The sequence below is a fragment of the Coptis chinensis genome, chromosome 1 (genome assembly GCF_015680905.1).
Source record: "Coptis chinensis isolate HL-2020 chromosome 1, ASM1568090v1, whole genome shotgun sequence".
Taxonomy (NCBI): Eukaryota; Viridiplantae; Streptophyta; class Magnoliopsida; order Ranunculales; family Ranunculaceae; genus Coptis; species Coptis chinensis.
The window spans coordinates 6248362-6270631 of NC_141456.1; the positions used below are offsets into that span (position 1 = coordinate 6248362).

The 22270-nt window shown below is 36.6% G+C and overlaps 4 protein-coding genes across 4 annotated transcripts; 2 read left to right on the forward strand and 2 right to left on the reverse strand.

Moving 5' to 3' along the window:
- Positions 1-2798, forward strand: LOC147521678 (pyrroline-5-carboxylate reductase-like). Its single transcript, XM_086580441.1, has 6 exons — positions 1-296; positions 392-483; positions 572-644; positions 1847-1967; positions 2119-2224; positions 2347-2798. Exons 1-6 carry the CDS (start codon positions 41-43, stop codon positions 2533-2535), a joined length of 837 nt encoding a protein of 278 aa, XP_086436567.1. The 5' UTR covers positions 1-40; the 3' UTR covers positions 2536-2798.
- Positions 2799-2951: 153 nt separating this feature from the next.
- LOC147521679 (uncharacterized) lies at positions 2952-4535 on the reverse strand. The gene has a single exon (XM_086580366.1). It carries the CDS (start codon positions 4344-4346, stop codon positions 3225-3227), a length of 1122 nt encoding a protein of 373 aa, XP_086436492.1. The 5' UTR covers positions 4347-4535; the 3' UTR covers positions 2952-3224.
- A 6261-nt stretch (positions 4536-10796) lies between these two features.
- On the forward strand, positions 10797-13699 carry LOC147521680 (uncharacterized). Its single transcript, XM_086580537.1, has 8 exons — positions 10797-11187; positions 11980-12060; positions 12228-12287; positions 12541-12584; positions 12794-12836; positions 12942-13013; positions 13097-13198; positions 13286-13699. The coding sequence occupies exons 1-8, from the start codon at positions 10825-10827 to the stop codon at positions 13403-13405; spliced, it is 885 nt and encodes a 294-aa protein (XP_086436663.1). The 5' UTR covers positions 10797-10824; the 3' UTR covers positions 13406-13699.
- Positions 13700-14229: 530 nt separating this feature from the next.
- On the reverse strand, positions 14230-17369 carry LOC147521681 (uncharacterized). Its single transcript, XM_086580622.1, has 5 exons — positions 16744-17369; positions 16096-16241; positions 15496-15772; positions 15030-15302; positions 14230-14853 (listed from the first exon to the last, which is right to left on the reverse strand). The coding sequence occupies exons 1-5, from the start codon at positions 17047-17049 to the stop codon at positions 14377-14379; spliced, it is 1479 nt and encodes a 492-aa protein (XP_086436748.1). The 5' UTR covers positions 17050-17369; the 3' UTR covers positions 14230-14376.
- Between the last annotated feature and the right edge of the window lie 4901 nt (positions 17370-22270).

The following is a 22270-nucleotide window of genomic DNA, read 5'->3' on the forward strand; positions in this document are numbered from 1 at the left end:
ATACTTCCCCTAATTAGGTCAGAAACTCAAACCCCTAGAAATGGCAACGTCATCTCCAATGTCAATTCAAACTGAAACATTCAAATTAGGTTTTATTGGGGCTGGTAAAATGGCAGAAAGTATAGCTAAAGGAGTTGTTAAATCAGGCATTTTACCTGCTACTCGAATTCGAACTGCTCATAAAGGTTCTAATCGTAGAGATGCTTTCTCATCTTTTGGTGTTCAACTCTATGACACCAATCAACAGGTAGTGGAAGACAGTGACGTCATCATTTTCTCGGTGAAGCCCCAAATTAGTAATTTCCCACTTCTCAATCGTTTTTCTTTGTTATGGCATTGTTATTTTCGATTCATGTTACCATTTATAATTTCTTTGTTTACTGTTTTGCAGTTGGGGAAGTGGTTTTGCAGTTGAAGCCTTTACTAACAGAAGACAAACTTTTAGTGTCTGTTGCTGCTGGAATACCATTGAAATATCTACAAGTTTGTTATAGACTCTATATTTGTGCACCATGTCATCTTTAATTAAGTGTGCTGATGCCTAACTCCAGTAGGATATCTATTTTCGCAGAATTGGGCGGGTCATGGTCGTCTAATAAGGGTGGTGCCAAATACTCCTGCAGCTGTTGGTCACGCTGCAACAGGTATCACCCCTGTTGTTATTGAAGTCCATTTGTTCCTTGTGTTAATAATCCCAAGTTTCATTAAAATGTAGGGTCTCTGACTAAGATTCATTGAAAGAAATCAGATAGGAGGAAAAAAAGTTTCATGATGCTTTTTTATGTAAAAGGATGTACCTGATGTAGTCAAGCTGAAAACTAGAGAACTAATTGATTTCATGCTCTAATATGCTTCGTGGATAGATGAAATATACTTCAACAACAACATAGTGTCCATCACGTTGGTAGCCTTAATTAAGATAAGAATTAATACTGTCCTTGCACTACTTTGTCCAATCCTTTGCAACTCCTTGGGCATTGCAACGGGTTTCCCACTGACCCATTAAGTTTTCTTCATTCTTCACAGTTGCTTCTGGCCTTTCCACTCACCATTTTATGTAAGCTTGTAGAACTAGGTCAGAGGTTGTATGCTCTATGCTATTAGGCTCTTGGTCTGTAATGCTGTGGTTTATAAGTGTTATGAGGATCTACAATTCATGCATTTGAACTCACATTCATTCAATGGGAGTAGAAGAAAAACTAGGGAACTTAATATGATTCTAAGATATTACCATTGGACCATTAGAATCATTTCAGTGCTGTTGATTAGTTATTTTTTATAAGTAATCGTCTACCAGCATATAATTACTGATAGTTTAAACTTATATTCAGGTGATACAGTTATCTACCCAATATGCTCTTGAAAAATACTATTACATTGTTGGGTGAACTAGTGTTACCCCCACACTAGATGAGCCAATTAAGATTTCCCCCCCACTAGATGGGAAATTAGGGTCTCCCCCCTAAACACACTGTCAACTTGGTCTGACCGTTAACTTTCAAGTCAAACAACTGAAAATGACATAAATTCCCCCACCTAATTAAAATTGAATATTTTCTTTTTGAAAACAATGAGGGCATTTGTGTAATTTTCAATTGTTTGACTTGAAAGTTAACGGTCAAACCAAGTTGACCGTGTGTTTAGGGGGAGACCCTAATTTCCCATCTAGTGGGGGGTAATACTAGTTAACCCTACATTGTTTATCAAAAAATAAAATAAAAAAATACTATTACATTAAATTTGAAACTGGACATGGGGGAATGGGTGTGAATCTTGATGTTGACGTACATTTTGGTGTGCAATACGTGGCCACTATGAACCCCTGATATGCTAGTATTCTTTTTAGTGATCAGCATGGGCGAATCTGCAAGCGAGAAAGATGCTGATCTTATTTCTAGTCTGTTTGGAGCAATTGGAAAGATATGGAGAGCTGATGAAAAATATCTTGATGCCGTCACAGGCTTAAGGTATGTAAAGTTTTTGGCATATTTAATATCATGGAAGCAGGATGGATGTCTATTCTTTGTTGTTCAAAAATGCATTTACCTCATGTTTTTATGTGGTTGTTTGACGAATATTATGTTATAACTAATCAAGTGCATGATCCATTACTTTCAGTGGTAGTGGCCCTGCATATATATATCTGGCAATAGATGCTTTGGCCGATGGAGGAGTTGCTGCAGGTCTTCCCCGAGACCTTGCATTGGGTCTAGCTTCTCAGACAGTGAGTGAAAACTGCAAACCTTAAGGACTCTTTAAGTGTTAAAACTATTATCTTCTTTTCCTAGATTATAAAGAAAAAATGAGTTTGAAGGCTACTTATTTGCTGTTACTGCTCCTTGACAGGTTTTGGGAGCAGCATCTATGGCCATCAACTCAGGAAAGCATCCCGGGCAACTGAAAGATGATGTTGCATCACCCGGGGGTACTACTATTGCTGGGATTCACGAGTTGGAAAAGGGGGGATTTCGTGGGATTCTAATGAATGCCGTCACTGCTGCTGGCCATCGCAGTCAAATGTTATCAAACAGGTAGCTTAATATTGACTAATGTATGCTAATTTTTGTTAATAAACCAATAGACATTTGAGATGTATTGTACGTGGTTGGCTGTCTTCATATGCACTGCTATAATTTCCGTCAGGAATAAGCAGATCGGTATGTGCATCCCAATTAAATTTAAGCTGTTTTGTCGATAAAACATTTGACTTTTGATGGAAAAGCATTTGGTTGTTTGTCAGATACAATGTTATAAGCGCTCCTCAGGAATAAGAGGCATGTCGTCCAATTTTTTTTTTTATTTCCTAATTCTGTATTGTTTCCCAACACGAATGTTTGGTCGTTCAGCAACGTGCACTACACAAAGATTGCAGTAAAAAGGGGTGGGCAGTTGTTCCCCGGAATAGTAGCAACAGAAAGCAAATAAGCAATCCATCAAATACGAGACCATTCCCTGGAAAGGCACTAAATCGTCATTTTCTTCTAACCGTTGGAAATCTTCCTCAAAAAAAGAAGAGAACGGAGTATAGATCTTCAATTTACATTCATTATAGAGCAACAGAGTCCAAAAAGAAGTGAAGGAATTAGGGCATTAAGCTACAAGGACTATAAGTGCTTTGAAACGAAAAAAACTAAACTAAAGCTCTGGAAAGAGATGCACTGGATGACTGGATCAATGACACTGGTACCATACTTTTTTCTAGACTCGGGAGACTCCAATTGAATTCAGATTTTGTAATCATGTTCATCTTTCTGCCATGAAGGTCTTCCAGCTGTTGAAGAGTGATGTTTGACAATCCATTTCCACACCTTGAAGCTTTTCTTGCACTTCTTTATCTCATTATTATTTACTGTAATTCTACATGACGTTCCATTACCAAGCATTCCCTCCCTGAAGTAATCAAATGATTGAGATTCATCTCCTGATAAATTACCATCTCTTGTAATGAAACTTGAGGCACTTTTTAAGAAGTTATCATTTTTAAGACAGGAGAATTCAGGCTTTGATTCTGATGATAAACCAAGCTTTAGATCAATAAAACCTGGATCCTCATCAACACTGAAACTCCCATCAAACTCAATTAAACCACCTTTTCTGATACTCTTGGAGCCATTTTCTGATACCATTGAAGGTCCATCTCTCTTTACACAACCAAAAACATCTTCTGATTGGAACAGTCTATCAATCTTTCCACCACTCTTCTTCTTCTCTGAATCTGCATGTCCATCCTTTTTAAGAACAGAGGGTCTGCCAGTTGAGAGAGTAATATTGCCTTCAGAGTCATCAAAACCACCCCTGAAACCACAAACAGATCTGGACCTAGAAACACCCATGCTTTCCAAATCCCACATCTCACTTTTCTCATCCACCCCATCAACATTATTCTCTATCACTCCTCTTTTCTTCCTAAATAACCTCCCAAACTTCCAAAAGCTACCTCTCTTGACATCAACAGAGGTGCTAGTACTACTGCTCCTTTTTAAAAGAACAGTTGATTCTGATCTGTTCTCTGACTTGGACTTAATACTTGAATGGGAATGTGAATGTCGAAAGCCATCCTTGTCATTCTCAATGAGAAATGAGATCCTACCAACACTACCTATATCAACCACACTGGAGGAATTGGGGTATGAAGTGGAGATATCGGAACAGGAGCAAGAAGAAAGTCTTTGTTCTCCACAATCAGAACAAACTAGCTTGATCAATCTATCTTTGAGACAGTAAGCACATATTCCAACTGAAGATGAAAATGGATGTTTTTTACATGGAAGTTCTGATGAAGAGTAGTAATCTGAAAACCAATTACTGCTGCTAGAAACAGCTACAGCTTTGCCTCTATCTTTCATGGCTTCTCTTTCTCTCCTATGCTTTTGTTAACCAAATGAGATTGTGTGTGCTGGGGAACTTGGGTATAGGGAGAGATTTTTCAGATTTTAGTAAGGTTGGTTTCATGCTTCCTTTGGGAATATTGACTTGGACATGGTGAAGTAACATCATGGGAGTGTTAACATTGAGAAAGAGAGATGAAGAGAAAAAACATCAAGTGGGACTATTTGATGTGAGAAGTCAAATAGACAAATACAACACTTTGCAAATTGTGATGAATGTAGAAATTAAAATGTACAGAGAGAAAATGACCGAGGAAAGAGAGCGTCAACTTTACGTTTCCAAATCGAAAAGCAATGCATGATTGATCAAAGAGTGATACACTCATACTGTCATACACTATACACCAGTGTCAGCAGGTAATACATTGTGTTTGATGTACCCTAGACATAAAAAGTTTTGATGTCACGCCCCAAAAGTATGTGTAATTATATTTAGACCTGCCTTTGATGATCTGTGCAGAGCCAATTATTTTTCAGTGGTGTGTTTCTAGCCATTTGATTTAGAATTGCAAAATGACATGTTCTAGAAGCAGAGTAATGGATCTAAACATGTGTATGTACTATGTAGTAAAAATCCACCAACATACATTTTGATCTTCATCTGGATCTAACCGGTCTGTGTACTCTTTAAATGGCCAAGCATTCCTTGCCTTATTTATTACTGCACGTCTATAGAGTGTAAAATTAAACCTATCGCATAGCCCTTTTATCCTCGAAATATGCTCTTGTCTTTTCTTGCGGATCTAACATTCCAGGCTACCAGCTGCAGCTAAGAGCCTACCTAAGAGTCTAATATGCATCCTTTTTATGGCGAAAGAAAGATATTCATATTCTCTATCAATCCCCAAGGCGATGATAGCATTCATGACAGTATGAGTATATGACATAACTCTTGCCAGAATTCTTGTTAGGCATCAATAGTGGTGTGTTTTACAATTTTAGAGCTCACACTTTTTTGGCTTAATAGATTCTGCTAAAATATTGCTAAAATTCAAAGTATCACATTTTATAATTAAAATAAAGGGTGATCTTGGACACACCCATAAAAATACTCCCGTATGACTAACTAAGTTTTTGCCATATCCCAATAACCGCTTCAATCCATTTAATATCTCCCAAATTAATTTAGGGTATTTTCAATAGGGATAAAAAAAGAGAAAAAACAAAAAAAACTTATTCTAAAAAGAAACAACAAATAAAAAAATGTGAAAGTAATACTTTGGAAGGATGAAGAATCTTTGTGTTACAGTGTTACTACAGCACACTGCACTATAATAGAACTTCTAATAAAAATAAAAGAATGCCCAAAAAATAAATTGTCTTTTTCCTTTTCTAGAAATTGTTTCAATTTCGATTTTTTTTTATTGCAATTACTTTTTATTTATAATTGTAGAAGGGTTAAAGGAGTTTAGTAGAAATATATCCAATTGGAAATTTCTCAAGCGAAAAATGAGAAAGAAAAAAAAATGCATTAATGGCTGATAAGTGAAGGAAGAGGAAGACTTCTTTGTTTTCCCAAATTCTACAATTTTACTTTTTCTAATTCCTTTTGGTAAGGGCAAAAAATGTGACAGAAAAATAAAATAAAAATAAGTGCTAAAGATTTGTGTTTGCTGGAAGGATAAATACTTGTTTGGATATATTTAATAAAAGAAAGGATAATTTAGGAATCTAAATCACTAAATATATCTTAAATAATTTTATTTATTTATTTTAAAATTTTGGGAGTATTTTTATAGGTGTGTCCAAAATCACCCAAAATAAATGCATTTGATAGTCTTTTTTAATTTTCTGGAAATTTTGTTATAAAAAATGCTCCACTCTCCTAAATCTGTAATCCCGTTTCATTCTCCTGTGAAAGCGATGTCTGAACTCTGAAGCCCATTAGCGCTAGACAACACGTCTACATGACAGTGAAGTGAAACAGACATCCATAATAAGTAAGTGAGTTGTATACTACTTGTATCACGGAAGAATGTTAGGTCCTTTTCTTGTAGATTGGGTTACACGTGCTGTTCTGACTCTCTTATTTGGCTTCCTTTAATTCCTTGATTATGTCATATGCTTGATGGGAACTTGGATCTGATCGCTTACTCAGGCTTCAGGATCCAACAACATGTTTCGTGTTAGTGTGGTACATGACTTTAATACAAGCTACTCAATTAGGGACTAATTCACAGCTAATCAGAAGTCATAACCATACTTAATTAAAATATGATTAATTCAGGTGAGCATGTTTGTAATTGTGGGCATCACAAAATCCATTCAGCTCCTGGTATATCCTAGTATCTACTATTAAGACTACGATCAAAAGAATGTCACGCGTGTGTGGGTGTAATGGGTAAATTTCACGCACCGTTGCACGCTTTAGGTGCATCTTGAGTTGTTAAATGGGCATCAACGGCTCAACGCATGCAATAGGAATTAAAACTTTAAAAGGCATAGATTCATCATTGTGGTCTCCTTAGCAGACAACCCTCAATAGATTGAGTTTCCCATAAGAGTCGTGCATCACAGCATCCAGTTTTCGTGAATTTCTAGCCCTCATATATACTAGCAAACATATCTGGGAAGGGGTGGTCCTGGAAAACTATTTAAGGTTATCCTTAGCGCAGTGTCTTGGGTATGAGGAAACATGAAACATGATGACTATACAAGTTAAAAACTCCTTTTAAGCATCAAACCTAAGATTAAATAAACATTGAGACACAGAAGACATGTTTCCGACACGTGATAGGGAATTAGGGATCGCATTGAATATCATGTGTTTCCAAATTTCCAATTGATTGTATCTATCTAGCACACATTCTTAGCCTAATAGCATCTTTAGCAAAGCAACCAAAAAAACACTAAAATTTTGAACCAAAAAAATACCAAACCAAAAAAACACCAAGTAATTTTAGGAGCAACATCAAAAAAACACCAAACAACTACGCGATTTTGCCAAAAACGTGCCACTAAAGCCCAACTGACAGGCCCAAGCCCACACGATTTTGGCAAAACCGCGCGGTGTTCAGAATACCGCGTGCTATTTCTATATAAACAGCTCCAAAGCCGCGCGGTTCAGTCATTTTCACCTCTTCTCACAATTATAAAACCCTCTCCTTAGTTAAAAAAAAAAAAAAAAACCTACCTAAACTCTTAAAATTTGATATGGATCATTTTGAACCTTTCGACGGTGATGATTGGCAGTACACAGACGACATTGGCAATGAGAGAGAAGAACCTGAAGAAGTAGAATACGGTGGGGAGAAGACGATTGGGAAGAACCCGAGGATGTCGCTACCGTACCGATAGACATCCCTATGTCTTTGGAGTATCGGATGAACGACTTCGATTGGTAATTTGCACTGGAGAAGCACTTGATATGGAAGTTGTGTCTTCTACACGTGATCTGATACGATGGCTAATAATACTCGTAATTAATTAGTTTTGATTAAATATTTTGAATATTAATTAGTTGAGTTTGACCAATTAATTATTTATCTTATACGCATTTTTTTTTTATAATATCAGTATGTTGTTGACTACCGAGTTAGATCGGCTTTACTTGGTGTTAGAGAGTGGTAGAAGGTTATTAGGAGTTTGGATAAGTTTGTACATATTAGAGATAGTATTTTGTATACACTTTTGGATATTTTGATTGATACGGATTATGAGAAGGCTGATTGGGCAGTGGTCATAGCTTTAGTAGAAAGATGGTGGAGTAGAACTCATACATTTCATTTTTCTTGTGTGGAGTTAGGGTTTACACCACTAGACTTCACTATGATTTCTGGGCTGAGTATCGGTATAGGCCAACCGATACCTTTTCATACAAATTATGAGAATATGGATATTATGCTTATGAGTTTTCCTCGTTTGGGTGCGGATGCTTATGATTCTTCTGGAATTAAGCTATCTCATATTAAGACTGCATATATGGAACCCCTCTTGCATCCTGATACACGAGCGGAGTTAGCTTTGACTGTTCTACCGGGTAGTGAGGGTGTTGATCAGTATGTTATGGCTTTTTTGATGTTTTTTATTGGGCATGTTTTGTTTCCCAATTGTCATTCTACGGTACGACTGGGATATTATGTTTATGTATCTGATTTGCATACTATGAGAGATTATGACATGGGTAGCTCAGTATATGCCACATTGATATCGGTGTTAGATAAAGCTTCACAGACATTCGGAAGTAGAAGTCCTCAGATTGCAGGATTCACATGACTTTTAGAGATTTGGTTTTATGAATACCTTCGATGTCTTTGTCCTAACATAGACATGATTGTTGATACTCGCCCTAGATTTGCTAGTTGGTCAGAGACTCACTTGACTCGTAACAGAGGGCAGATTAGGAATAATATCTGTATGGCTCGTGCTCAGATTGATATTAGATCATTGTCATCTATTGAGTGGAGACCTTGGCGTTTGTCTACTACCTTTGACGATCCAGTTGTACAGCATGCTTGTGTGTTGTCACGTCACAAAGTTGTTTTGCCGCGACGCGGATCGGGGTTTGGTATCGTGGCGGCGGATGTTGGAGGCGTATGACCGGACGTTATGGAGTTCCATATGCTCCCATGCGGATGTTAGTGATGCAAAGTCGTGGGGTAGAATTCAAGTTCATGAAGTTCATGCCGTTGGTGGTCCTTGGCCGACATCGTCTTCTTTTGTTGTTGAAGCGCATCTGGCGGGTCAAGATATAGATGGTGGAACCGCGGTTCCATGGGTCCATTGTTGCCTCCCCGTTAGTCGCTAGCAAGAACTTCGAAGTTTGTGGGCCTGGAAGGGATGAGGCGTGAGCTACGTATTCCTCATCCGCCCATACATTTTACAACCCACAACCTCTCGAATGCATATATCATATCTCTGGTAATCCGCCAAGTAATCCTCGGATGTTTGCCGTATGTGGACTCGATGGGGAGTACTTATATTTCCATTCCCCGAGGTGTCTCATACTTGTTTCTACGAAGTTAGAGCCGCGATATTAATCAAGATACCATGGTGAGTTTAATTGTTTTATTTATCTTCTTCATTATATATATAATATGTACTCACATTGTATTTTCTTGGATTTTTAGGTGAGGTTCGGGAAAGATATGAGAACCGGTTCTTATGTTTGATGGGATGAGGGCGCCTGTATCATTATAGCCAAGAAAGAGATGAGGCATATTCTCGGACATATATCAACAATCTCAACAGACGATATGACGAGAGGAGACTTCGAAAGCGTGATGAGGATATGCAGCAAGTGTACACGCAAAGAACATCGAGGGATATGAGGAACTTCAGTCAAGTAGTTAACCTCCGCGGGAGAAGATCATCGGCCTCAGATTAGGAACTTAGAGGAGCGCGGCCGAACGCCCAAATAGAGAGAGGATAGGGATTGAGTGGTAAAAGTAAGAAGAGAGCTAAATAAATTTGATGTAATATGATAGGTTTTGAATTATTTTGGATATTATATGATTATATCATAATCATAGATTTTAATAATCATAATCATAGGTTTTAATTTCTTTAATTTTTTCGATTTTGAATTACAATTCTTAATTTCTTCAATTGCACAATTGTTAATTTCTTAACTTCTATGCACAACTCATAATTTTTCAAGTTCTATGCACCACAGTTCTAATTTTCAGAAAAAACGCACGCGGTTTTGGCAAAACCACGCCCATTGAAGCCCAAGCCCACGCGGTTTTGCCAAAACCGCGCCATAGAAGTCCATTTAGCAGCCTAAGCCCACGCGGTGTTGGCAAAACCGCATGAGTGATTTGATACAATACCAAACCTGGAACCAAATATTGGTCGATTTGGTGTTTGGTTTGGTGTTTTTTTGGTGTTTTCATCAACATGTAGTTCTCCTGAAATTGAAAAAACACCAAAGTTGAGAATTTGGTGTTTGATGCTAGGTTGATATCACTGCTAAAGATGCTCTAAGTCCATTGGTTTGGTGCGCTATCCCACCAAACCATAATAGTACAGTGGCGTTTGGGTTAGCGTTTCCAAAACCAATGTTTTTTTGACAGTCGCCAGTATCAATGGCCCGCCATACAGTGTAGCGTGTGGGATAGATTTATTCTACCCGCCACTCATACTGGCGTGTAGACTTGACGCTATCTCGTTAAAACTGGCGCTATAAATAGGTAAATTTATACCGATAGTATTGGTGGGTTAGCGTTTTGACGCACCATTGGATTAGATTTTTCGTGATATTTGGTGTTTTGCCACATTATTGGACTTAACCTTAAACATTGGGAGACATCCATAAATATTGGGGCAATTCTTTGGGCTTCCCAGTTACATACACCCATTAAGTTTGCATCCGGCCCAATAGTGAACCATGTACTAGTGGGCCGGACTGGGTCGGTCCGCCGCTAAAAAACAGAACTAAATTAAAACCGTTAAAACCGTTATCTCTTCTCCACTCCTTCATTGTTTCTCAATATCTATGAATCTTCTCAAACTTACCCCTCACTGTCTCAACAATTACAAGCTTACCACTCTTCATTCCCTTCTCTCTTCACCCAGAACCCCAAACTCATCTCTCTTTCACCATGCCATCTCTTTATCCACTTCTTCTTTCTCAATATCAGTCTCTAAGTTCAATTTCCATAACCATAGAACCAATGTTAGTAAGAGTGAAGGTTCAATGTGGGCTAGTGAAGTAGAAAGTATTGATCTTTTGAGAGACTATGAAGACTTAGCTACTGATGGACCTGTTTACAAGAAGACTCTAAGGTTGGTTGAGTGTTCCATGTTTGCTGCTGTCTCTGGACTTGCTTATTTTTTAAGCAATTCTCTTTCTATTGAGGTTAGTCTCAAATTTTTCTTCTTTGTTTTAATAAGTGTTGTAGAATTTTGTTTAGGAGAATTTTACTATACAGCCTATTATTACTCAATTGGTATGAGTTGATATTGAAGTGTAAATGAATGGCAAGTTGTTGGAAGTTTATTAGAAAGATAGGGTATACTGTTTTTGTTCCAAGTTAGAGGTATAACAGCATTAGGACAAAATGATAATCAGAATTTTGATGGCTGATAATAGGCATATGTCGATGGACACTACAGGGTTGGAAAATTGGCCTATTGTCATACCGAGTACCGACACTGGAAGTAACCATAGTTTAACTTAGTTATTGTAATTCAAGTTTAGGGCAAAGAGAATTATTTACTCATAATGCTAAATGCATGATCTCTTCTGGTTTCATAATGGTTCAGTAACCATAGTTTAACTTAGTTATATCATCTTTCTCAATGAAGGAAATAGTGGCTTTATTAATATGTGGTATCCAGAGTGTTAGACACGAACTAGTGTTGGAATCGACTTGGGTATGGAGGGTAAGATTCAGCGTGTACTAGATTTCACTAGCATGAAAACAAAGGTTATTTCAGAAGAAAAACGCATAATATGTGATAGAAGCTGATGATTATCTATCTTGGAATTAAGAAAAGAAAATAATGAAATACGCACCCAAGTCATAATGCAGATGTGGCTTGGACAAGTGCGTCACCCTTATGAAAGAATGCATTGAACCATATCTATCCGACTACACTATGTTTTCATTGTTAATTATTATACTGAGGCAACTCTGGTTTTTTGCAGAACTATTTTGGTTGGTTCTTTGCATTTCCTATAGTTATATCCTCAATGAGATGGGGTCTAGCAGCTGGTAGAAAAACTATGGTTTGGCTCCCTCTGATCTCTTTGCTTTTTACTAAACTTTTACGATGATTTGAGGTTAGGCTGTATTTTTTTTTTTTCCGTTAATCTAGGTTAAGCTGTATTTGAATGGATATTTCAGGACTGACAAAATTAGGCATAAACTCAAATAAGCCTGTCCTCCTTTTCAGGTAGCCACTGCCATGTTATTGTTTATTTTGTCTGGTCCAGTGAAAGCATCTACATATCTGGTGAGAATTCTTTGGAAATTCACTCCTGCACTTGCACTTGTTCATATTAGAGTATTCTTCACTCTTGCACTTCAAGAAATCCTTTTTTATTTTTTATTTTCTGCAATAAATGATTTATTAGTGCATTACCTCTCTTTTCTTGAAATGTGACCTTTTTTGTTGTATAATGTGAGTTGTGCATTCAAGGTAAATGGTATTCCTTCACTTGTTAAAATAACTGAATTATGTCTTATCTGTTGGTTTTATTGGACAGCTTATGCATGGATTAGTTGGTCTTTCCATGGGCTCTTCATGGAGGTATTAAACAAATATACTTTTAAATCCTCACCCTCCATACCGGATTTTCACATAGGTTCAGAAGTAATGCTTTGGCATGCAATTCCTTCTCCATCTCTTTCTTCTGTTCTTCTTTTCTCACCTTCTTCTGCCTTTTTGTTATACCTCAAAAAATCACAACCTCTATAGAATAACAACTTGGTGATTTTTGTGCTTGTTCATCTTCTCAGGTTGGGAGCTAATTGGGGTCTTTCAATTGCCATGTGCACAGCTGTATTGCCTGTTTCTAAATCCCGACTCCTCAGACCTTTTTCTGTGACATTTTTCAATTGCACATTATATATGCATTTCTGATGAGTGTAGATTTAATTCATGCAGGTTCGAGCAATGGGCGCAGTAGGGTATGTCCTAATATCATCGTTCCTAATAAGAGAAAATATACTTGCTCTGGTAAGGGATATACCTGTGAGATCTTGTTGAAACTAATCTTGTCTTTGCAACTTGGTTTCTGAATCCTTCTGTTAGATTTGCAGATCACCATAAACATCCATGCTTCTCTCACTTATTTGCTCACAGCCATAGGTGTAAATGCAGTTCCATCGATGAATACAATTTATACAATATTTGGCACACTGGTATTCTTCTAGTTGTTTTATTGTTCCGATTTTACTTCTGCTGCGTTGTGCTTGGCAGAAACTAAAATGTGTCCTTCATTGAAACAGCTTTTTCTCAATTGTGGATTCTTTGTATTCTTGCTACACATACTTTATGCTGTAATTTTATCAAGGCTCGGGATGAAGGATTCTTTGACACTGCCAAGATGGCTCAAGAAAGCAATTTAATGGTGAATTGGTTGTCAGTTGGCACTGCAGTCCTAAAGTGTTCTCGGCCTTCTATTTGCTCTTATTGAGTTCGAGGAGGTTGCCGAAGACTCCACAACTACTGTGGTCACGACATTTAAGTTCACCAATATAATGGTCACAGTTTTATTTCGTGTTACTGTAATGTTCCTTATGGTAAAATCACTGGCGTGGAGCATACTTGTATATAAAATGTGTACGTTGAATCAGATCATTTTGAGGTTGTTTGTTTTTGTCACATTTTTATTGGGCAATAAGGGTCCTTTAGATTCGGAATCTGGTTTGCTTTTTTAGATTATTTTTATTTGAACTTCAAAAGCCAACCATGTCAACATCCATGTCTGAACATCCAAAGAAGAGTAGAAGACTAATGACGGTGTCAGTTTTCATGTGAACTGGGTGACTTGCATGAGGTCCATGAATCTTCATTGAAGACCATAAGCCGTGGTAATTCCCGTAGTGGGGGAACACTACCTCATAACAGACCCTTACAACCTGCAAGTAGACGTCTCATGATCTTTATCATGAGATCCAGACGAGTGATCTATCTATATCTTCTTTTGTATCACATCTTCCACTTTTGTGGCTATTGGCCACCCTCTCCATCTATCCCAAACTCGTTTGTCATTGACAAACAGTAACCAGAAGAGTACCTTGCTAAGTTGTTATAACCGACTTCTCAGTCCAATTTGTACTTCAATCTTATAAGCACTTTCAGTGCGTTGCTGCAACATTGACTTAAAAGAATTTAACCCCAAATAGAAAAATCAAATCAAATAAAAGAGTTGCAAAGTTGACATGGATCATACGAAAACAGAAATTCTTCATTCACGTTGCACTGAGTTATTATGTTTTTATGTTAGCACCATTGTTGGAAATGAACATATAGTTTATTCTTACAAATATATGAGAAAAGAAAAGGGGCTCCCGGGACCATTCCTTACTGAAATTGCTCATATGTTCAGTTTAAGGAATGTTTTGATGATTCCCATCATTTCACCCCCAGGAAATCGCCCAAGGCACCCCCTTGCCGCTGCTATCTCGCTAAATTCACGGACTGAATCACCGCTAAAACCTCTGCCTGTTTTACTTATCTGCTCTTCGACCTTCAGTTCTCGTAAATCTTCATCAGGCTCCACTTTTGGAAGAGGAAAAGGCTCAAGAGAGGTCCCCATAACAATGGCCTCCCCTCCCACGGCATTCACAAAGTTTTGTAACCGGCATAGTGCAAATGGGACTGGTTCAAAGCTGTGATCTCCATATTCTACAGGAGTAGAGTGGTCTCCTGTGATGCATAATGAATATCGGAAATTTCCTGTTGACTCTGCTTCCCACAGGAGCCTGGCCAACTGTCCTATTGCTTGATCAACAGCTTCCAATCCTTTTACTTTAAAGATGCTCGCCTTATCATGACCCACATCATCTATTGCCTATGACAACAAAATAGTACAGGTTTACACTTGTGGAGTTGAGAAAACATAACTTGTGTATGGAGAAATGAACAAAAATTTGGAAAATGGGATCTTTACCCCCAGCATTTGAGAGATACCTAAGCATTGTGACAATGAAGAAGCTAATAAAATACTGAAACTTTGTATGTTACGACCTTAATGTGGAGGAACCCAAAGTCATAGCCATCAACTCGCCCAGGTTTGTGATCTTCCTCTCCTGGCACAAAAACAAGAGGACATGGTTGGACTGGAGCTGAGAGTGCTTTAGCTATAGCAATTGCTTTGGAAGTTAGAAGGGTTCGATAGTCTCCAGTTGCACCAGGAGCTTCTAGGATATCAAGGCCAAGTGACAAACCCAAGCCTGCTATAATTTTGGTGGGAGCTACCATACAAGGCCATAACCCATGCTTCTTTTCAAATGGAGGAACCTGAGCAAATAAAAATGACTAATTAAGAGAGGCTCACACTTCGAAATTCGGTAAACCACTGCTGCAATACACAATAAAAGGGGCCAGGTAGAGTAAAGTCTTATGTGACAAACATACGAAATACTTCTGTTTCCTCAAAAAGTGTAAATATAAGAGAAAGAGAAGATATAGCATAATACACCAGAAAATTAACCTCGATCATTATACCACAACCACGTAAAAGGACAACGTTAGCAATTGTCTTCCCTTCTGCAGCACGCTTTGCATTCAACGGGTGAGAGACAAGAATTTGTGAGATTTCCTTGGATACTTCATTGACAACTGCAGCAGTATGCTTTGCTTCATCAGTATCATCCAGAGGTTCAACTTTCAAAAGTAAGCGGTTGTCCTTCAACGGATCTGTTCCTGATATATTTCCACTCAACTTTGGCCCTTTTACAACCACTCCACATCTGTGCTCTGTGGCATATCTGATGGAAAAGTGGAAAACATACGGTTTCAAACTTCAGAGCATAAACTTCTGACGAAGATTACATTCTTCAAAGATGTACGAAATAAATGTTTATCCTCTTCAAAGACAAATCAGTATAGCAATGTATCCAACATAAATAAATAATGCCCTCAAATTATCTCAAGCAACAGACTACATGCAGATATCTTTACAAAAGAGCATAATCAATTTCAGTACTTCAATAAAAAGTAACTGCTGGTAAATCTACTTTAACTTAAAATTGTAATCAGCTCCGATTCGCCTTTAATGTTACTTCAAAATTAATTTACAAAGAATTTGCACCTGACTCTAACTTCATATCCCGGATAAGATGGCAGCTTCATTCCATCCAATGCTGCACAGAAGATAGGACCTTCTTCCTCAAAGTGCCTGTCAGCCCTTCTGCTAGTAACAATTCCAGTTTTGTCGTCCCATGTTGCAAAGTTCGACTAAAGATAGTGATAGGTCATTATATGAACATTATATGAAGAAATCAACAAAAACTTGCATTGACAAACTTGTCATAGGATTCCGGTATAGAGAAACCAAGTATGAAAAATTCACCTTCAGGCAGAAGCCAAGGGAAGAGTAAGTCATGGAATGCCCAAACCATATTAATAGAGTGAAGTCTATGCATATACATAGTACTTTCAGCACCAACAAGCTATTCAATCAATTATCCGAAACAAGCTAATTACTTAGAAGCAGTCCAGTTATTTGAATATTTAATACAAAACAACAATGCAACTTCATGCTACTTAATTATCCATAACTCTATCAAAGATATTGCTTTTTGCATATTGAATCCCAAGAATAATGTACAGAATGCTGAAATGGATAAATGGTAAGACTTGTTAAATATCACGCCTTAACGAAAATAAATTCAAGAATATTTAACAAAAGATCGCCTACAAATGAAGTTAAAGCATTTTCTACATTAGCTAAAACTACCTTGAATGCAATATCTCCTGGGGACATTGCCAAGCCAGCACCCATCGATTCAAATGCACCTCGACCTCGATAATAGACTCTTGGATCATACCCCAATAAAGAGAGATGAGCTGTGTCACTCCCACAAGCCAACCCTGCCTCAACAGGATCCATAAGTCCATTTACTCCAGCTGAAGCAATGGCATCCAAATTGGGTGTCTTGGCAACTTGCAGAGGAGTACGATACCCAAATCTCGGTAACGACACATCGCCCAATCCATCAATCAGCACGAACGCTACTCGTTCCTTGGGCTGCTTGCATCCCATGCCTATATCTCTCTTCTTGTATAAATAGTGAATATTAAATGTATAACAAAGGTGATGGAGGGTTTAAACAATTGTCTTCCACAAGTATAAACAATTGAGGGGATGGATGGTTTCTCCACTTGCCTTCTGCAAACCAGAGTTGGTTGCCTCCACTATTTTTTTCAGTCAGTTATACGCGAAATGTTCGATACGTATTTTTGTCCTTACGCAACTTTCTCACGGCCCCGGGGCTCGAAAGTTTACAGTCTAGAGCCCATTTATGTTTGGGCTTAATGGTAGCTGATAAGTCCAGCAGTCCTTTTCTTTTTCACTGAGAGACGATTTTTGATGACACACTGATTTTCATGAAAGAACGAGAGTATGAGAAATGTTTTTTTGTAAGTAGACTAGTAGAGTATTTAGAGTGTTAGTTAATATCAAAATACGACCATTTTATTTTTTATTTTTTCAGGAAAGAGTTAAAATAGTGCATTTCCTAAAACCTAATGGCAAGGTGATTATATTAGAAATTGATATTTTCGGCACAATCTAGCCATCATAGCCAACAATTGTCATTCAGTTCATCACCGCACTATTTGCTTTCACAATAAATTTTGTTAGTTCTCTTTAAACCTCACTTTAGCAGCTACACACATTAAGTGCCGACTAAAACAAATTTTTTATGGGTTGATGAGACTAAAACAAATAGCTAAAGGCCCAAGTCCAACCGGTCAGTTTGTATAATTCTAATAAGTGCCGACTCATCATTAAGGCCAAAAAGGCAACCACCTAAGGCCTCACTTAAGGAAGGCCTCGTAATCTCCTATAACTTCACAAAATCACCAAAAACTTCCTTAAAAATAGGTCTTAATTTACTCACATTATGAACCCAAAGATAGGACTCTCAAGTGAACATAATCTTCTTAAATATTTGGTTTACAGCTAGTATATTCCTAAAAAAAATACTTTTATTCTTTATTTCAATTAATAACTTTCACTTTGTAGAGTTTTTTTTATAGTTAACGAAGGCCACGTTTTGAGCTTCTGCCTTAGGCCACAAGTTGGGTCGAGCCGGCCCTGATTCTAATCGCCAATAACAAATTTGTATGCTCTCTTTCCTTTCTTTCACTCTCAATTCTTAGTCAGACCTCAATAAAAAAAAAAGTTAAAAAAAAACAAAAAAAACACAATTTCATAAAGGACTTGTGGCGCCTAATTATTTGTAAAACTCATTATCATTATCAATATCAATAAAATTTCCACATAAAAAACAAAAAAAAACAAAAAAACAAAACAAATTAATTTTTTATTTTCAATGTCAATCTTTTATAAGTCTATATTTATATATAATGTTATAATGGTATGTCACTCTCAATTCTTAAACAAACGGTCAGACCTAACCAAAAAAAAAAAAAAACAAACAAAAAACACAAATTCAAAAAGAGGACTTGTGGTCAGCTTTTATGTTTATCCTAATTATTTTAAAAACTCATTAAATCAATAAAAAACTTTAAAAAAAATAAAAATAAAACAATGTAATTTTTTATTTTCAATGTTAATCTTTTATAAGTCTATATAATATTATACATTATGTATAATATTGTTATATATAAATAACATTATAAGTCTATATAAGACTTATATAATATTATATAGACTTATAACATTATAGGAAGCGGCCCTGATTCTAATCGCCAATAACAAACTCGTATGCTCTCTTTCTTTTCTTTCACTCTCAATTCTTAAACAAATGGTCATACCTCAATAAAAAAAAAAGTTAAAAAAAAAAAACAAAAAAAAAACACAATTTCATAAAGGACTTGTGGCGCAGCTCTTTGCACGTTTGTCCTAATTATTTGTAAAACTCATTATCATTATCAATATCAATAAAATTTCCACATAAAAAACAAAAAAAAAACAAAAAAACAAAACAAAGTAATTTTTTATTTTCAATGTTAATCTTTTATAAGTCTATATTTATATATAATGTTATAATGGTATTTCACTCTCAATTCTTAAACAAACGGTCAGACCTAACCCAAAAAAAAAAAAAACAAACAAAAAACACAAATTCAAAAAGAGGACTTGCGGTGCAGTTTGTTGCATAATTATCCTAATTATTTGTAAAACTCATTATCATTATCAATAAAATTTCAACTTAAAAAAAAAACAAAATAAAACAATGTAATTTTTTATTTTCAATTTTAATCTTTTATAAGTCTATATAATATTATACATTATGTATAATGTTATAATGTTATATATAAATAACATTATAAGTCTATATAAGACTTATATAATGTTATATATACTTATAATATTATAGGAAGTTAACAATTTGTTGAATTGTCTCTCCTGGCTTAGAGTCATCCTTAGCTGAGATTATAACTCATGATCCTCCTCCTCGAAGTAGTGATCCAGGTGATCCTCCTCTTCGAAATAGTGATCCTGGTGATCCTCCTCCAAGATATCCGTTAACTGATAATACTGGTTGGATTGTTGTACCTGAGTTAGTTGATCAAGAAGATGTCCGTGATATATTTGGCGCTCCTTTTGATGAGTACAGTCCTGGTTGGATTGTTCCTGTGTTGGCTGAAGTTGCTCATATTATTCCTGAAAATGTGGAAATTATCCCTAACACCGAGCAGCAGCAAGAGAATGTAGAAATTATCCCTGCCCAGCAAAATGGAAATTTCTTCGGTTTGAATGGTTTTAATGCATTTCCCTGGGGTTTTAATAATTTTGGATTTAATGCATTTCCTCCTGGCTGGGGATTTAATAATTTTGGGGGGTTTGATAATATTGGGGATTTTGGGTTTCCTGTTGTTGAACCTTTGCCGGATTTCTTTGGAGCTGAAGTTGAACTTTGTCCTAATATTGGGGATTTCTTTGGATTTGAACCCGATAAGGTACACAATTCTCTTAAGGCTTATGATCCATGCATGGTGGAAAAGTTTAATGAGGGCTTATGGAGACTTCTTTGCTGTTTTGAGATGTGGCCTATTAAAAAATATATATATATCCTTTTGTGATGAAAAATATCTTGTTCCACAATGTTTATCTTTTGCTTATTTTATGTGTTATCTTTTGCTTTTTGTTTTATAACTTTTTTTTGTTGTTGTTTTGTCTGTGATTTGTAGAGTTCTTTCTGGAGGCTTTAGAGTCATCCTTACCTGAGATTATAACTCATGATCCTCCTCCTCGAAGTAGTGATTCTGATGATCCTCCTCCTCGAAGTAGTGATCCTGGTGATCCTCCTCCAAGTAGAGATCCCTTAACTGATGATACTGGTTGGATTGTTGTACCTGAGTTGGCTAGTGAAGTTGTCCGTGACAGATGTGGCGCTCCTTTTGATGAGTACAGTCCTGGTTGGATTGTTCTTGTGTTGGCTGAAGTTGCCCATATTGTTCCTGGGTTGGTCGAAAATGTGGAAATTATCCCTGCTGTGATTTTTGGAGATGGCATAAATGAGAATGAGCAGCAGCAAGAAAATGCGGAAATTATCCCTACTGTGATTTTTGGAGAGGGCGTAAATGAGAATGAGTAGCAGCAAAATGGACTTGTGCTTGGGGGTTTAAATAACTTTGGGGATGCAAATTTCTTTGGTTTGAATGCATTACCTTTTGGGAGAGGGCGTAAATGAGAATGAGCAGCAGCAAAATGGACTTGTGCTTGGGGGTTTAAATAACTTTGGGTCTTGGTTTGAATGGTTTAAATTTTGGAGATCATGGTTTTAATGCATTTCCTCTTAATGTTTGGGATTTCAATAATTTTGGAGGGTTTCCTAATATTGGGAATTTCAATAATTTTGAAGGGTTTACATTGTTGATGAACCTCTAATATTGGGGATTTCTTTAGAGCCGAAGTTGAACATTGTTATGTTTAACATGTGGCACTTAACTTTTAGTCTCTTTAGTTGACTGAAAGACCAATTTTACTTCTTCAATTTGTAGGCACTTAATTTTTAGTCTCTTTAGTTGACTGAAAGACCAATTTTACTTCTTCAATTTGTATTGTTTGTTTGACTTGTTCCAATCTATTATCTCTGTTGGTTGACGTCATGTGGGACTCACCAATTTTGAAATGCATATGCAGTAAGAGCTCCAACGACAAAACTGGTTTTTCTCATTCCGATTCACTAGTGCTATAGAGGCAAACAATACCGCTTCAGTGAATCCACTCAAATCCCTTATAATAGTTGAAATCATAGTACAAAATATCAGGATATGAGTATTTATCGATATTCAATTTCTGGATATGTATCGTGGATATATCCCTCTCTTTGGAGATATTTGACATTGCTTCATATGTAAATATCATAGATATATCCAAAATATCATAGATATTGTAGATATTTATTGATATATCATGATACATTATTTATATTTATTTGAAATATAATGGTAAATATTAAATAAAATTGTTATATACACAAAATATCGCTAAATATCACAAAATATCTTCAAATATCACAAATATTACAAATATTATCGAAATATCACCGATATTTACAGTCGTATATATCTATAAACACATTGTGATATTTATATATCTTTTTCTGAAATCTGAATAGATATCTCTAAATATCGCGATATATCAGAATATTTTGTACTATAGTTGAAATCATGGCTGATGCGAAAAGTGAACTCCCAACTAAGAATCCTCTAGACAAATATTTACCAGTTGAAGAACTAAGTCAACTAGCAACAGACACAACCATCATCAAGAACCTTGGATTATTACCATCCCCACGTACATAGCTGAACCTCTTCATCAGATGTCTCAACACTTGACCCGAAAACCAAGCTAAAGCAAGTCCGCTCAAAAGAAACAACACCTTCACAAAGTAAGCGAAACACGACTTCATGACCCACATTGTTAGCAACAATTTTGATGACATTTCTGGTGGAGGTGGCGCATTCACTATTGAAGACATATATACTCCGAACAACACCCAGAAGACAACCATGCATGCCGACTGACCCCGGCACCTTCCGTGTGTACCCATACCAAAATGCCATCTTTTTCTTGTTCAAATAACCAGCTAAACCTACCAAACACAAAAAACCAATCTGAAGAAATATTACGATATTAGGTCTGACCCATTTCAAGTATTACTATCTATGATTCTAAAAAGGATAATTTAAAGTATACCCCACATTTAAAGATCTCTTTTGCGATACTTTTCACATTTGAAGATCATTTTCGATATCCCCACATTTTCAACTTCCATCGGTCAACA